Below are 15,336 nucleotides of genomic sequence, written 5' to 3' on the forward strand. Positions count from 1 at the left end.
TCTTATGTATACATAAAGCTGATTTGCTTCGTTGTACAGAAGAATCTAACACAACGTTGTAAAGCAATTATATTCCAATAATAAATTTTTTAAAAAACTAAGAAGAAGACAAAAAAGAATGCTATGAAGTTATTAAGAAAGTCATATACCTGAGAAAAACAGAATAAATTATGTTTGCTGTTCATACGAGGGGGGCAGATTAGATTTTGCCTATTCTTTTTGTTTAGTTATAACAAGTTTAGTCACTACTTAGGCTTTTCTCTTAAATGTCCCTTTATATTTTTTCTTTCATCTTTCTCTGTTCCCTTGCTATAACTTACCTTCCCCCACAGCAATTATCACCACTTGCCATCCTGTATTTATTTGTGTATGGCCTGCTTATACCTTGAAAATGTGAAGTCTTTGGAGACCAAGGACTGGCCTTCCAAGGGTATCTCCAGCTCCCAGAACGTGCCTGGCACACAATCGGTATTCATAAACACGTCTTAAGGAAATGAATTTTCCAGAACACAGTGTTGTATGAAAAAAGAAAGTGAAACTCTCTCGGTCATGTCTGACTCTTTGCAACCCCATGGACTATACAGTCCATGGAATTCTCTAGGCCAGAATACTGGAGTGGATAGCCTTTCCCTTCTCCAGGGGATCTTCGCGACCCAGGAATTAAACCAGGGTCTCCTGCATTGCAGGCAGATTCTTTACCAACTAAGCTCTCAGGGAAGGCCATTGTTGTATAATACTTACTAATAGCAGTCCAGTGATTCATTTTATTTTTAAAGGAAAGCAAACATGAATATGATTTAAAGTTTTGTGTATTAAGATAGCAAACCTACACATCATAACATACTCTGCCACTTAGTGGCAAAGGAATAGAAAGAAAGAGGAGTGAAAAGGAAACTGTGAGCACTTACTGGGGCAGGTCCCTTGCAGTTCTTTTAGTTGTGCAAACGAAGTGTGATTATCTCCATCACATGCATGAAGAAATTCGGCTCAGAGAGATTAAGCAGCTTGTTAAAGATGTTATTGCTGTTAAAAATATAGCCAGAGTCTTTAGAACTTCAAATGTTCTTTTCCTCAAACACTACTATTCTTACCAGGATTTGTGGACTTTGGAAAGTCAAATGAGAAGTCAGAGCAAGAATTGGGTCATCTCAGTGGCCAGTGGCAGTCATCTCTTACTGTGAATATATACTTAACAACCTTCTTCCCTCCGCCCCCAAAGCTGGTAAAAGCATCTCTTCCAGTGCTTTTGGTCATTCTGACCTCCTTTTCATATGTTCCTATTGCTAATCATCCTATAGAAGTAGGCATAGGAACTTCCCTGGTGGGCCAGTGGTTAGAAATCTGCCTGCCAATGCAAGGAACGTGAGTTCGATCCCTGGTCCAGGAAGATTCCACATGCTGTTGGGCAACTAAGCCCATGTGCCACAACTACTGAAGCCTGAGTGCCCTAGAGCCTGTGCACTACCCTGAGAGAAGCCACCGCAACGAGAGGCCTACGCTCCACAGCCTGAGAGTAGCACCTCCTTGCTGCAACTAGAGAAAGCCCCTGTGCAGCAGTGAAGATCCAGCACAGCCAAAAATCAATCAATCAATAAATAAAATTAAAAAAAAATAAAGTAGGCATCAGTTCAGTTCAGTCCCTCAGTCGTGTCCGACTCTTTGCAACCCCATGAATCACAGCACGCCAGGCCTCCCTGTCCATCACCAACTCCCGGAGTTCACCCAGACTCACATCCATCGAGTCAGTGATGCCATCCAGCAATCTCATCCTCTGTCATCCCCTTTTCCTCCTGCCCCCAATCCCCCCCAGCATCAGGGTCTTTTCCATTGAGTCAACTCTTCACATGAGGTGGCCAAAGTGTTGGAGTTTCAGCTTTAGCATCAGTCCTTCCAATGAACATCCAGGACTGATCTCCTTCAGAATGGACTGGTTGGATCTCCTTGCAGTCCAAGGGACTCTCAAGAGTCTTCTCCAACACCACAGTTCAAAGCATCAGTTCTTCGGTGCTCAGCTTTCTTCACAGTCCAACTCTCACATCCATACATGACCACTGGAAAAACCATAGCCTTGACTAGATGGACCTTTGTTGGCAAAGTAATGTCTCTGCTTTTCAATATGCTATCTAGGTTGGTCATAACTTTTCCTTCCAAGGAGTAAGCGTCTTTTAATTTCATGGCTGCAATCACCATCTGCACTGATTTTTGAAGCCCCCAAAATAAAGTCTGACACTGTTTCCACTGTTTCCCCATCTATTTCCCATGAAGTGATGGGACCAGATGCCATGATTTTCGTTTTCTGAATGTTGAGCTTTAAGCCCACTTTTTCACTTTCCTCTTTCACTTTCATCAAGAGGCTTTTTAGTTCCTCTTCACTTTCTGTCATAAGGGTGGTGTCATCTGCATATCTGAGGTTATTGATATTTCTCCCAGCAATCTTGATTCCAGCTTGTGCTTCTTCCAGCCCAGCGTTTCTCATGATGTACTCTGCATATAAGTTAAATAAGCAGGGTGACAATATACAGCCTTGACGTACTCCTTTTCCTATTTGGAACCACTCTGTTGTCCCATGTCCAGTTCTAACTGTTGCTTCCTGACCTGCATATAGGTTTCTCAAGAGGCAGGTCAGGTGGTCTGGTATTCCCATCTCTTTCAGAATTTCCCACAGTTTATTGTGATCCACACAGTCAAAGGCTTTGGCATAGTCAATAAAGCAGAAATAGATGTTTTTCTGGAACTCTCTTGCTTTTTCCATGATCCAGTGGATGTTGGCAATTTGATCTCTGGCTCTCAGTAACTCTTTTAGCTTTTGTCTTGGGAGAAATTCTGTCTCTTGATATGATTTTTCAACAGCCTTCTCCACTACTGTATTTATATTTCATTAGCTTAGCCCTTCCACTCCTGTTTCAGGAGTGTTTTATTATCATCCCTGCAGACTTCCCTTGCTGTTGTTTAAACACTTGTGTTTAAACACTTGTTCCATTTTTTCCCCATGGGCAGGCAAACGGAAAAACGGTGATTGCAAACGCGACGGAGATACACCAGAATGTGTGCTCTGCTCAGAGGGGAACGAGTACACAGACAAGAGCCATCATTCTGACAAATGCATAAGATGTAGTATCTGTGATGAAGAACATGGTAAGTGTCTTAAAAAAACATTCAAAAGGGACAAATCATGGTACTGCATGTAGCACCATGTATAATACAGTCAGAAACTGGGACCTATGCTAGGGCTATGTCAACATACAGGAGGGAGAGGGTGGGGCTGATGGGGATGAAGCAGGATCAGGTACCCAGTGAATGAGTGGTCTGGACATTTATGGGTCAACTCTAGGCAATTCTTCCAGATGTAAGAGAATGACTAAATGTAAGCATGGTGAACAGGACCCATCAGCTCTAACCAGAATTGCAGGGACTTTCTTTCCTGCCTTGATTTATGCTTGTAAAATGGCTTTTGTTCTTAGCCAGAAAGAGCTCAGAAGCCTGCAGATACAAGGACACAGAAACCCAAGAGGTGGGTGGACTGCTCCCCGTTTCTCTGAGGATCTGGCTTGTCCTGATAATTACTGTTGAGGACCTGAATTTTCATGGATATTCCAGTCTATCTTGAGGGTTCAGATTAAAATAAAGCAGAAGTACTCCCAGTTTTGTTAAGAAGAACATCAAGAACCCTCTGGACATAAAGCTTTTCTTGTCCCTATGCGGGCTCTAAAGCAGTGTTTCTCAACCCTAACTGTATAGTAGAATCAAACAGTAAGCTATGAAAATTGCCCACATTTAGGTCCAATTTCAAGGGCTTCCTAAGTGGCTCAGATGGTAAAGAATTTGCCTGCAATGCAGGAGACTCAGGTTTGATCCCTGGGCCGGGGAGAACCCTGGAGAAAAGAATGGCTACCCACCACAGTATTGTTGCCTGGAGAATTCCTTGGACAGAGGAGCCTGGTGGGCTACAGTCCATGGGGTCACAAAGAGTTGGACACCACTGAGTGACTTTCACTCACTCTCTCACTCAGGTCCCATCTCAGAGCAATTAAATCAGAATCTCTAAGTGAGGGTTTTGGCATTGGTCTGATTGAGTAGGTCTGGGGCAGGGCCTGACCGAGCTCCTGGGTGATGCTGAGGTTGCTGATCTATAAGCCATACTTTGAGTAGCCAGGCTCTAGATGAGAACAGGGGAGCCATTTTAAGTACAGGTGGGATTGTCTAGGTTGCTGGATTGTCTGTGTGCTTAAAACACTGCTAGATGATTTCAGCTCTTTCAACCTGGGATTGTCTATTTGGCATTTAAACGCTAGATATGTTACTAAAGGTTTGATGGTTTGATTGCTGATGTCAGCACTGGATCTCAAAAACGCATGCTACTCCTGCCCATCCTTTTCATTGTTCATTCATCAAATTGGTATTCTAGGGCTAGAAGTGGAACAAAACTGTACTCGGACCCGGAATACCAAGTGCAGATGCAAATCGAACTTTTTTTGTAACAGTTCTCCGTGTGAACACTGTAACCCTTGCACCACGTAAGTTTTAGTCTTTCTCTGGTTAAAACAGTAGGTGTATCTTGAGAGAAAATGATTTCCTGAAAGGGAAGCAGCACTGGCTGAGAGTGAAGAATCTGGGTTTTAATCTTGCTTTGACTCCAAGAAACTAAACAACCATTTTTTCACCCAAACATCCTGTGTCTAAACATTTATTGAACACTTCCTGAGTGCTTGATTCTGTGCTGGCTGCTCAAGCCATTGATGTATGCAGACGCATGCCTGGTCTTGAAGATCTAAGGCTAGAGGCAGAGAGTGTCAAGGAAGATGATGGTTATTATGTCCAGACCATATGGTTAGACTTGTGTTCCAGATTTTGAGTTATATAGGAAAACCTTTGAACTCTGGGGGATGGGTAAAGATATGACACATGGCTTGAGTCTTGAAAAAAGGAAGGAAAGATACTTACCTGGTGTGAACAGAAAGGACATTTCAGGCAGGGGAACAGCAACTGCAACAAGGCAAAAGGAAGCTCTGGAGAACAAAGGACCTGGCTGGAGTTTAGGAAAGACTGAGAAGGAACCAGGTCAGATCATGAAGGACCTGTCTTTCATGCTAAAGTGCTTGATTTTAACCCAAAGATAGGACACCTGATTGTAGGTTTCACTTTTCTTCCGATTAATTGGGTGATTTTGAACAGATCACTTAACCTCTCTGCACTTTGGTTTCCTCACTCATTTTGTTGTTGTTCGGTCGCTAAGTCGTGTCCGTTTGCCACCCCATGGACTGCAGCATGCCAGGCTTCCCTGTCCTTTACTATCTCCCAGAGTTTGTTCAAACTCATGTCCATTGAATTGATGATGCCATCCAACCATCTCATCCTCTGTCGCCCTTTTCTCCTCCTACCCTCAATCTTTCCCAGCATCAGGGTCCTTTCCGATGAGTTAGCTGTTTGTATCAAGTGGGCAAACTATTGGAGCTTTATTTTCAGTATCAGTCCTTCCAATGAATATTCAGGGTTGATTTCCTTTAGGACTGACTGGTTTGATCTCCTAGCTGTCCAAGGGACTCTCAAAAGTCTTACCCAGCACCAGGGCTAAAAAGCATCAATTCTTCGGCACTCATACTTCTTTATGGTCCAAATCTCACATCCGTACATAACTAACGGAAAAACCATAGCTTTGACTATATGGTCCTTTGTCAGCAAAGTATTGTCTCTGCTTCTTAATACGTTGTCTAGGTTTGTCATAGCTTTTCTTCCAAGGAGCAAGCGTCTTTTAATTTCATGGCTGCAGTCACCATCCGCAGTGATTCTGGGTCCCAAGGAAATAAAGTCTGTCACTTTCCATTTTTACCCCCATCTATTTGCCATGCAGTGATGGGACTGGATGCCATGATCTTAGTTTTTTGAATGTGGATGCAAATAATACTCACTTGTCTTATCAACATCATTTCTGTGGCAATCAGATTGGGTAGTATGTGCTGTAGAAATTTGTCCAAGCTCACCTAGTTAGGGAATGGGCAGAGCCAGGTTATAATTCAGACAATTTGTCAGTATTTGGCTGTCTGAAGAAAATCCTACAGGAACTTCTTGAGTGCCCTAATCACTAATTGATATAAAAGAGGAGGCCTTTAAGGGGCTAGCTAAGTAGACTCCATAAGCAGCAGCCTGGGCAGTGGGCTATTGTCTGACCATTTAATTGCTCTATGACTGTTTTGAAATTGCTTTTGGAAATTTATGATTTTACGTTTATTAGCTAATTAAACTTTATTTTTATGTCTATTCCATCTTTTTTCTCACATGTTGATATTTTAATGCCTTTTTTTTAACCTCAAGGTATTTTTAACCCCAAGGTATTTTTAACCCATAGTCATTCTTTAGGATATTTTTCATCCAAACACCCAAATTATGTCATGAATTTGCACCAAGTAGATGCTAAAAAACACTAAAATCGTGTCATCCGATCCCATTAGGCATGCGTGCTTAGTCGCTCAGTCATGTCTGTCTCTTTGCGACCCTATGGACTGTAGCCCACCAGGCTTCTCTGTCCATGGGATTCTCCAGGCAAGAATACTGGACTGGGTTGCCATTTCCTTCTCCAATCTGGTCCTATCACTTCATGGCAAATAGATGGGGAAAAAATGGAAACAACGACAGACTTTATTTTCTCGGACTCCAAAAATCACTGTGAATGGTAACTGCAGCCATGAAATTAAAAGACACTTGCTCCTTGGGAAAAAAGCTATGACAAACCTAGACAGTGTATTAAAAAACAGAGACATTACTTTGCTGATAAAGGACTATATAGTCAAAGCTATGGTTTTTCCATTAGTTATGTATGGATGTGAGAGTTGGACCGTAAAGAAGGCTGAGTGCCGAAGAATAGATGCTTTCGAACTGTGGTATTGGAGAAGACTCTTGAGAGCCCCTTAGACAGCAAGGAGATCAAACCAGTCAATCCTAAAGGAAATCAACCCTGAATATTCATTGGAAGGACTGATGCTGAAGCTGAAGCTCCGATACTTGGGCCACCTGATGTGAAGAGCCAACTCATTGCAAAAGACCCTGATGCTGGGAAAGATTGATTGCAGGAGGAGACAGGGATGACAGAGGATTAGATGGTTGGTTGGCATCACCGACCCAATGAGCATGAGTTTGAGCAAACTCTGGGAGATGGTGAAGGACAGGGAAGCCTAGCATGCTGCAGTCCATGGGGCTGCAAAGAGTCAGACACAACTGAGTGACTGTACAACAACAACAAAATGCTAATCTAGAAATATTTGAGGGAATATGTTTGCCAGAGATGCAAAAATGGATAAAATGTCCCTGGATTTATAGTATGTTATTGAAAATGATCAAGGAATCTGTCCATCAGAATTTTTGAATTCCCTCTGTATTTTTTTCTAGGTGTGAACATGGAATCATTGAGAAATGCACACCAACGAGCAACACCAAATGCAAAGGTTATTATTTCTTTTTATGATTACATTCTCCTTTCTCCCAAACTCACTGCAAAATATGAAGAAAAGGCAATCCATTTTGACTCTTTGAGTACTTTGTTTTCATCTTTTTTTAAATAATCTTAAGAAGTATGTACTTTCATATATCATGTACAATGTTCCTATCTACAGGATCCAGATCTCACGCAAACAGTTTATGGGCCCTCCTGATCCTCCTCATCCCAATAGTTCTAATAATATACAAAGGTAAGCTCTTACTTCATTCAAATGGCGGGTTGAAGTGACTTGGGAAGTCATTGTTCACAAGAATTCCCTTCTGTCTTCTACTTGTAAGAAAGCTCCTACCAGGTAGCAACTCTAGTATAGTTAAATTCCTACTTCTAAATGCACCCCTGAGAGCTGATAAGAATAGATGATATTATCCTTCAGCTACTGTTTCTGAGCAACCATTCTGGGGCACTGATTGGGTATTCCCATCCTCCCCATGAACAAGGGTATTTTCATTTACACAGCAGCCAAGTTGGCCAAGAATTAGAAGTAGTCCTTGACTCTACATTGAGATCATCCCCTGCATAAAGAGAACTCCAAGAGCAAAGGGATTGCAGCAGACACTTGATAAATTCATCCCTCTCTGTGCCTCTTCTCCCTTGTCAAGACCCCATGTTTTTTTTTATTATTTATCCACTTTAAAGACTGTGGCATACCTTTTATGCAAGAGTTACTTAGTAAAATCATCAGGTAAACCAAAATTTGGAATACTTGTAATTACCCTGGGCTTCCCAGGTGGCTCAGTGGTAAAGAATTTGTTTGCCAATGCAGAAGACACGGGTTCGATCCCTGGGTCAGGAAGATTCCCTGGAGAAGGAAATGGCAATCTGCTCCGGTATTCTTGCCTGGGAAACCCCATAGTCAGAGGAGCCTGGTGGGCTACAGTCCATGGGGTCACAAAAGAGTCGGACACAACTTAGCAACTAAAGCAACAACAATAATTATTCTAGAAAACTCCCATTAGATCATTCATACAACACATGGCAGAGCCAACTTTTGATGACACTGATACATCCAATTTTTCCTTTCTGTTGGAACAAATCACTGTTTCTCCAGGTCAGCTGAAGATAAAAAAATTGTCTTGCCTTGAGAGGTTTAGCTGAAAATATAAACTCAATGTTTAAATAATGCCACTTCCCAGCAAACTGAAGTCAACTTTCTGTAACCTATGGCTTCTGTGTCCTGCTGTAGCCATGTCACCCAGCTTCAAGCGAGCGAGACAGAGTGGCGATGGCCACACAGTAAGTCAAAAGCCAGCTTCAGGCTACTGTGTGGTAACTGGATGGCTCCATTAAGATGTGGCATATCAGGACATTCCTAACGGTCCAGTGGTTAAGATTTCACCTTCCAGTGCTGGGGTGTAGGTTCGATCCTGGTTGGGGAGCTACCATCCTACATGCCTTATGGCCAGAAAACCAAACATAAAACAGAAGCAATACTAGAACAAATTCAGTGTGTGTGTTAGTTGCTCAGTCGTGTCTAACTCTTTGCGACCCGAATGGACTGTAGCTCACCGGGCTCTTCTGTCCATGGAATTCTCCAGGCAAGAATACTGGAGTGGGTTGCCATTCTCTTCTCCAGGGGATCTTCCTGACCCAGGGATCGAACCCAGTATCCCACAATGCAGGCAGGTTCTTTACCATCTGAGCCACCAGGGAAGACTTAACAAACTCAATAAAAGACTTTTAAAATGGTCCACATAGAAAAAAAATTTAAAAAAAGATGTGGCATATCTCTGTACCACTTGACTCAGTGGGATGGAATTTTCAAAATCAGGACAAATAGGCTTCTTTTGGTGGTTGGTTGCTGTAAATTTTAGTGAATGAATTTCTCCTTTCTTCTCATGCTTCTCTTAGTATGAGACTTTGTTCTGTCATGCTTCCTACAAGGCTGAGACCTGAGTCTGATAGATATTTCTTGGATCTTTCAGTGGCGAAAAGTCGAGAGAGGAATAAAAAAAATGATTATTGCAACTCTGCAGCCTCAAATGATGTAAGTGTTGAAATGTGCATCAGCTATCCTAAAAAAATAGTCATTCAGCTTTTTACTTGTTACTTTTTAAAAATTAATTTATTTTAATTGGAGGCTAATTACAATATTGTGGTGGTTTTTGCCATACATTGACCTGAATCAGCCATGGGTGTACATGTGTCCCCCTACTTGTTACTTTTTAAAAAGCAAACGTTTATGGTGCTTGTGTGTGCATGGATTAGAGGGGCATCAAAAATGAATTAAGATATGGTGCCCAGTTTATAAGAAACTTCTATACAAATAACATACAAATAAATTCTTATTAATAAGTTCTCACTTACACAAAGGGAGCTGACAAAAGGATGTGGCCAAGCGTCCACGTTCCATGTTGGTATTATTCATGAACAGAAATGCAGAGAGATATCCTTTCCCAGAGCATGGATTCAACATGCCCAAGCAAAGAGATTACTCTGGAAGTCCACACTAAAGGCACAACTCAGCTCTCTCCAGTCACTTGTTACCTTATCTGTCACCATATCTTTTTCCAACATGGAATCAAAGCCTGTCACATCGCTAAAAAAAGGAGTTCCCTGGTGGCCTAGTGGCTTTCAGTGCCGTAGCCTGGGTTCAGTCCCTATCAGGGAACTGAGATCCTGCAAGCCGTGCCCAAAGGAGGAAAAAAAAAAAAAAACAGCCAAAGGTACAATGGGGAGAGTGACCTGCTCACCTGGTAAATATTGATTTTCTCATTTGGGGCCAGTGGGATTTAGGGTTCTTTAAATCAATATAGTACAAAATCACTTCAACTTAAACTATGTTCTTGTGTCAAAAATTCAAATCGTTACAGTAAAGAAAATGTTAGAATGGTGTTTACTATGTTGTTTTTCATGTGCCTGTACAAAGAATAATCTCAGCACATTTCACAAACCCTTAGGTTTCTTGCCTCTGTAAAAAAATGAACCATTATTCCCTTCGTTTCTGGTTAGGCTGGAACATTTCAGAATAAAAATTTGAATGGTGAAAGAATCCTCCTTAGTCATTTAGTCTAATTGTATACATCAAGTAAGTGTACTTCCTTGAGTATTAAGGAAGAATTGGAAGATTGCATTTAGAGTATTCTAAATATATTTTTATTTCCCTCTCTTCTTCCCTCTGTTTTTGTTTTTTTTTCTCCCCAGGAAGGGAGGCAACTGAATTTAACAGGTAAGATTTTTATCATTTTGTTTGATAGAGATGGCTTCCTTGGGAGTAACAGGCTAATTTTGCAGTTAAAATAATGTTGTAAATTTCAGTGGCACATTGTGGGGTCTTGCTATTCCTTGAGGCTGCACTTCTTCCTGCTCACTAACAAGGGTTTCTTAGGCAGTGTGTTTAAATTTATAACTAATGCTCATTATTAAAAATAAGTCAGGTAACATAAGATGCTATATTCTTAAAGCTTTGTTTTCCTTCACAAGCAGTTGGGTATAGTATAGAAGAACTCTGCCTAAACTCCTAGGTAATCTGAATTGTAGACTCAGTTGTATACTTACTCTTGGTGTATCCTAGTTCCAGTGAGTCAGTGATAAGATGGTCATAAACCCTTGGCCTGCCTTTTATATTTGTGGATCATTGATCATCAGGTCCATGAAGGCATTAGAAATGAGCACTTCCAGCCCTCTTATTATATAGATGAGAAAAGAAGATGCAGAGATGTTATGTATCTTGCCCAGGGTACAGAGCAAATTACTGGGGACATAGAAGGAGCTGGGATAAGAACTCAAGGTTGTTTCTGTTTTTATTTTTCCCCAATTGGCTCTTTAGATCTCTAGGACTTACCCATATTCTTAAGTACAGTAAGAAGAGAAATAACTATGGTTTTTCAAAAGTGGGAATTTTGTTTAGAAAAACAAATTTTCAGAGACTGTTCTCTATTTTTTAGATGTTGACTTGGGTAAATATATCCCTAGTATTGCTGAACAAATGAGAATAACTGAAGTTAAAGAGTTTGTTCGGAAGAACGGTATGGAGGAAGCCAAAATAGATGATATCATGCATGACAATGTCCATGAAACAGCTGAACAGAAGGTCCAACTGCTCCGCAATTGGTATCAAAGTCATGGGAAGAAAAATGCATATTGCACTTTGACTAAAAGTCTCCCAAAAGCTCTTGCAGAGAAAATTTGTGACATAGTCATGAAGGACATTACTAATGAACGTGAAAATGCAAACTTGCAAAATGAAAATGAAAACTTGGTTTAAAGTGAAAAACAACTAACTCAGTTCTGAGAATATACTAAATATTCTAAATATGTTAAAATAAGTTCTGAGTAGCTATAGATATTGCTTGGCTTGGCTTTTTACTGGGTGTGTTTTCTTTTTTCATTTATTAGATTTGTAGAGCTAATATATTTGCTCAAAGCTATTTGTAGGGCTAATAGCTTTTAGCATTTCATGATTCTGCCTTCAAGGATTTTTAAAGTCTAGTTGGGGAGATGAATGCTGGTGAGAGTAAATACCCATGTTCATCTTCTTGCCTGTTAAGTGTCTAAAAAAGCATGAATTCAAAGATTGAGATCATGCTCAAGTGTGTAACATATGATCCTGTTAGTGTGAAGGTAATTAATGTATGTGAACACACATGCCTATCCACAGGTTGACCCCATTCCATGAATTAGTCGATGTGATCAACTGCCTCTAAATTACCTCCCCAGCTCCACTGATAATTCTAGAGATTTTGCCATATTTATAAATTTTGTTTACACCTTTGAGAGGAATATATTCAGGGAAAACCTGCACATATCCTCTGAACGTAAAATTTAATAAGGATTAAGATCTTTACACAGATTATTGCACAAATAATCTTTACACAGATTATTGGCCTTTCATAGTGAATATTTCCATTTTGGATTCACATAGAAAATGCAGACTCAGTTATAATGCTTGAATATTTTATATTTGTCGCTTGGATCAAATAACCCACTTCTTTCTCAGGTGTCAAACATTTTGATCAGGAAAGAATTATTAGATCACTGTCATCTCTCTGTTTTCACCTTGATGTGCATCCTGGTAGACTGTGTATCCCCAGACTTGAAAGGACTTTCTAAGAAACGCTGAATGATTCGTGAAAAACTGGGGCTGCCCTTAGAAACATCTAGCTTGGTTTGGAGAGACCAGCTGCTCTTATGGAAGGTAGCTTTGTGGCATATCATGAGCCCATGTCTATCATCAAAGCTGATAAGATAGATTCTTATTTTGTTCCATCCCCCACAAAGTACTCAGTAACTTGCCATGTGTTCTCTGTTGGTGTAAAGTCAGCTTATACACAGCAGAAGTGAAATCATACTGCTGCTGCTGCTAAGTCGCTTCAGTCGTGTCCGACTCTGTGGGACCCCATAGGCGGCAGCCCACTAGGCTCCCCCATCCCTGGGATTCTCCAGGCAAGAACACTGGAGTGGGTTGCCATTTCCTTCTCCAAGGCATGAAAGTGAAAAGTGAAAATGAAGTCGCCCAGTCATGTCCGACTCAGCAATCCCATGGACTGCAGGGCTCCTCCATCCATGGGATTTTCCAGGCAAGAGTACTGGAGTGGGGTGCCATTGCCTTCTCCAGAAATCATACTAGGTGTTAAGAATTGCTTCTGTTGTTTTCTGTAGCTTCTTAGACAAGCCCCTCTCCCCACTATCACTTCCTTGCTTTTACATTTAAACACTTTTGAAAGTTTGTATTAACTGTGAATGTTAATAAATACTATTTATATTTGTATAGTTGTAAGTTATAAGCTGAAGCAGATGCTCCAAACTACCTAAAGAGCTTCCATTGATGGAAGATGTTTTCTCTTTATGTCTGGAAATAGAAAATATAAGTAAAAATATTTTATTAAAATCATGTTTTTGGTATTTCTGGTTATCTCTTTTTTGGTGGGACCTTGCTTTTTATTTTCCTTTTTTCTATTTATTACTAACTGTAACCTGTTCATTAATCTTTCATCCATTCTCTGATCTCTCAGGAGGTATTTTCTTTTTAAAGGCTTTTAGTGGTTAAGTCATTTCCTCCATAGGCTGCTACTCTAAGAATATATCTCCTAAACAACACATAATTAACTTATTATGTGAGGACTTACCATGACAAGATTATATATTAGGCACTAGAAGTGTTGTATACTGACACATGTAAGTGAAATCTAGAAAAATGGTACCGATGAACGAATTTGCAGAGCAGGAATAGAGATGCAGATGTAGAGAACAGACGTGTAGACATAGGCAGGGAAAGGAGGGTGAGACAAATTGGGAGAGTAGCATTGATATATGGAGAAGGCACTGGCACCCCACTCCAGTACTCTTGCCTGGAGAATCCCATGGATGGAGGAGCCTGGTGGGCTGCAGTCCATGGGGTCTCGAAGAGTCAGACACGACTGAGCGAATTCACTTTCAATTTTCACTTTCCCGCAGTGGAGAAGGAAATGGCAACCCACTCCAGTGTTCTTGCCTGGAGAATCCCAGGGACGGGGGAGCCTGGTGGGCTGCCGTCTATGGGGTCACACAGAGTCGGACACGACTGAAGTGACTTAGCAGCAGCAGCAGCAGCATTGATATATATATGGTGCGTGCATGCTGTGTCACTTCAGTCACGTCCGACTCTTTGCAACCCTGTGGACTCTAGCCTTCTAGGCTCCTCTGTCCATGGATTCTTCAGGCAAGAAAACTGGAGTGGGTTGCTATTTCCTCCTCCAGGGTATCTTCCCAACCCAGGGAGCGAAGCTGCATCTCTTATGTCTCTTGCATTGACAGGTGGGTTCTTTACCACTAGCACTACCTGGGTAGTATCCTATATTACAGTACCATGTGTAAAATAGATAGCTAGTGGGAACCTGCTGTATAGCACAGGTAGCTCAGCTGAGTGCTCTGAGATGACCTAGATGGGTGGGAGGGAGGCTTACGAGGGAGGGGATATATGTGTATGTATAACTGATTTACTTTGTTATATAGCAGAAACTATGGAGAAGGCAATGGCACCCCACTCCAGTACTCTTGCCTGGAAAATCCCATGGACGGAGGAGCCTGGTTGGCTGCAGTCCATGGGGTCGCTGGGAGTCAGACATGACTGAGCGACTTCACTTTCACTTTTCACTTTCCTGCATTGGAGAAGGAAATGGCAACCCACTCCAGTGTTCTTGCCTGGAGAATCCCAGGGACGGGGGAGCCTGGTAGGCTACCGTCTATGGGGTCACACAGAATCGGACATGACTGAAGTGACTTAGCATAGCATAGCATAGCAGAAACTAACACAACATTGTAAAACAATTATATTTCAATAATAAAATTTCTTAAAAATATGTATAACTGGAAATATATAAGAAAAAGAAAAAAGTAAATAGTTCAAAGGATTTGTTTTATTGGTAAGAAAGCTAAATGGGGATTTTGAAATATTCCTTCCTGCATACTTTTTATTTCTGGCTCCGTAACGACCACTGGACTATCTCTCTTTTTTAAAATTTAATTTTAATAATACATTTTGTTTAGCCCATTATTTCCCAAATGTTATTGTTGGGAGCTGGGTTACACATTACTGACAAATTGGAGGCACGGCCCCAACCCCCTCTCCTCATCTCGCAGGCACAGTCCCGGGATGAAGGAGTTAGGCCTTGTGATTCTGACTTGTTCTTTCCTTTCTTCGGTTGAGTTGGCTGGAAAGAATGTTAAGGTGTTTGAGAGAAGCATGAGAAAGCACAAAGCCTTCTGCAGTTGTGCCCAGAAAATAATCTATAAAGTAACCATTGACGTTTGTTCAAGGATATTTACAAAGAATGTTCCAGGATGAGCACATAGCCCGCAGCTTGAGGCCATGAGAAGGATTGTTATCTGAGACCTGCTTGTGAGGGAAATATTTATGGCAAAAGAAGTTT

The 15,336-nt window shown here is 41.2% G+C and overlaps 1 protein-coding gene across 5 annotated transcripts in view; it reads left to right on the forward strand.

Moving 5' to 3' along the window:
- The window catches only part of FAS (Fas cell surface death receptor), a 66,483-nt gene that overhangs the window by 20,510 nt on the left and 30,637 nt on the right, over nt 1–15,336 (forward strand). For 3 of the 5 annotated variants that reach the window (XM_059881738.1, XM_059881736.1, XM_059881737.1), the window contains exons 3-8: nt 2,998–3,135; nt 4,406–4,514; nt 7,381–7,436; nt 7,605–7,679; nt 9,412–9,473; nt 10,631–10,655. In XM_059881738.1, coding sequence (XP_059737721.1) covers nt 2,998–3,135; nt 4,406–4,514; nt 7,381–7,436; nt 7,605–7,679; nt 9,412–9,473; nt 10,631–10,655 — 465 coding nt within the window. 5 annotated transcript variants of the gene reach the window in all.

Source organism: Bos taurus, chromosome 26 (genome assembly GCF_002263795.3).
Source record: "Bos taurus isolate L1 Dominette 01449 registration number 42190680 breed Hereford chromosome 26, ARS-UCD2.0, whole genome shotgun sequence".
Taxonomy (NCBI): Eukaryota; Metazoa; Chordata; class Mammalia; order Artiodactyla; family Bovidae; genus Bos; species Bos taurus.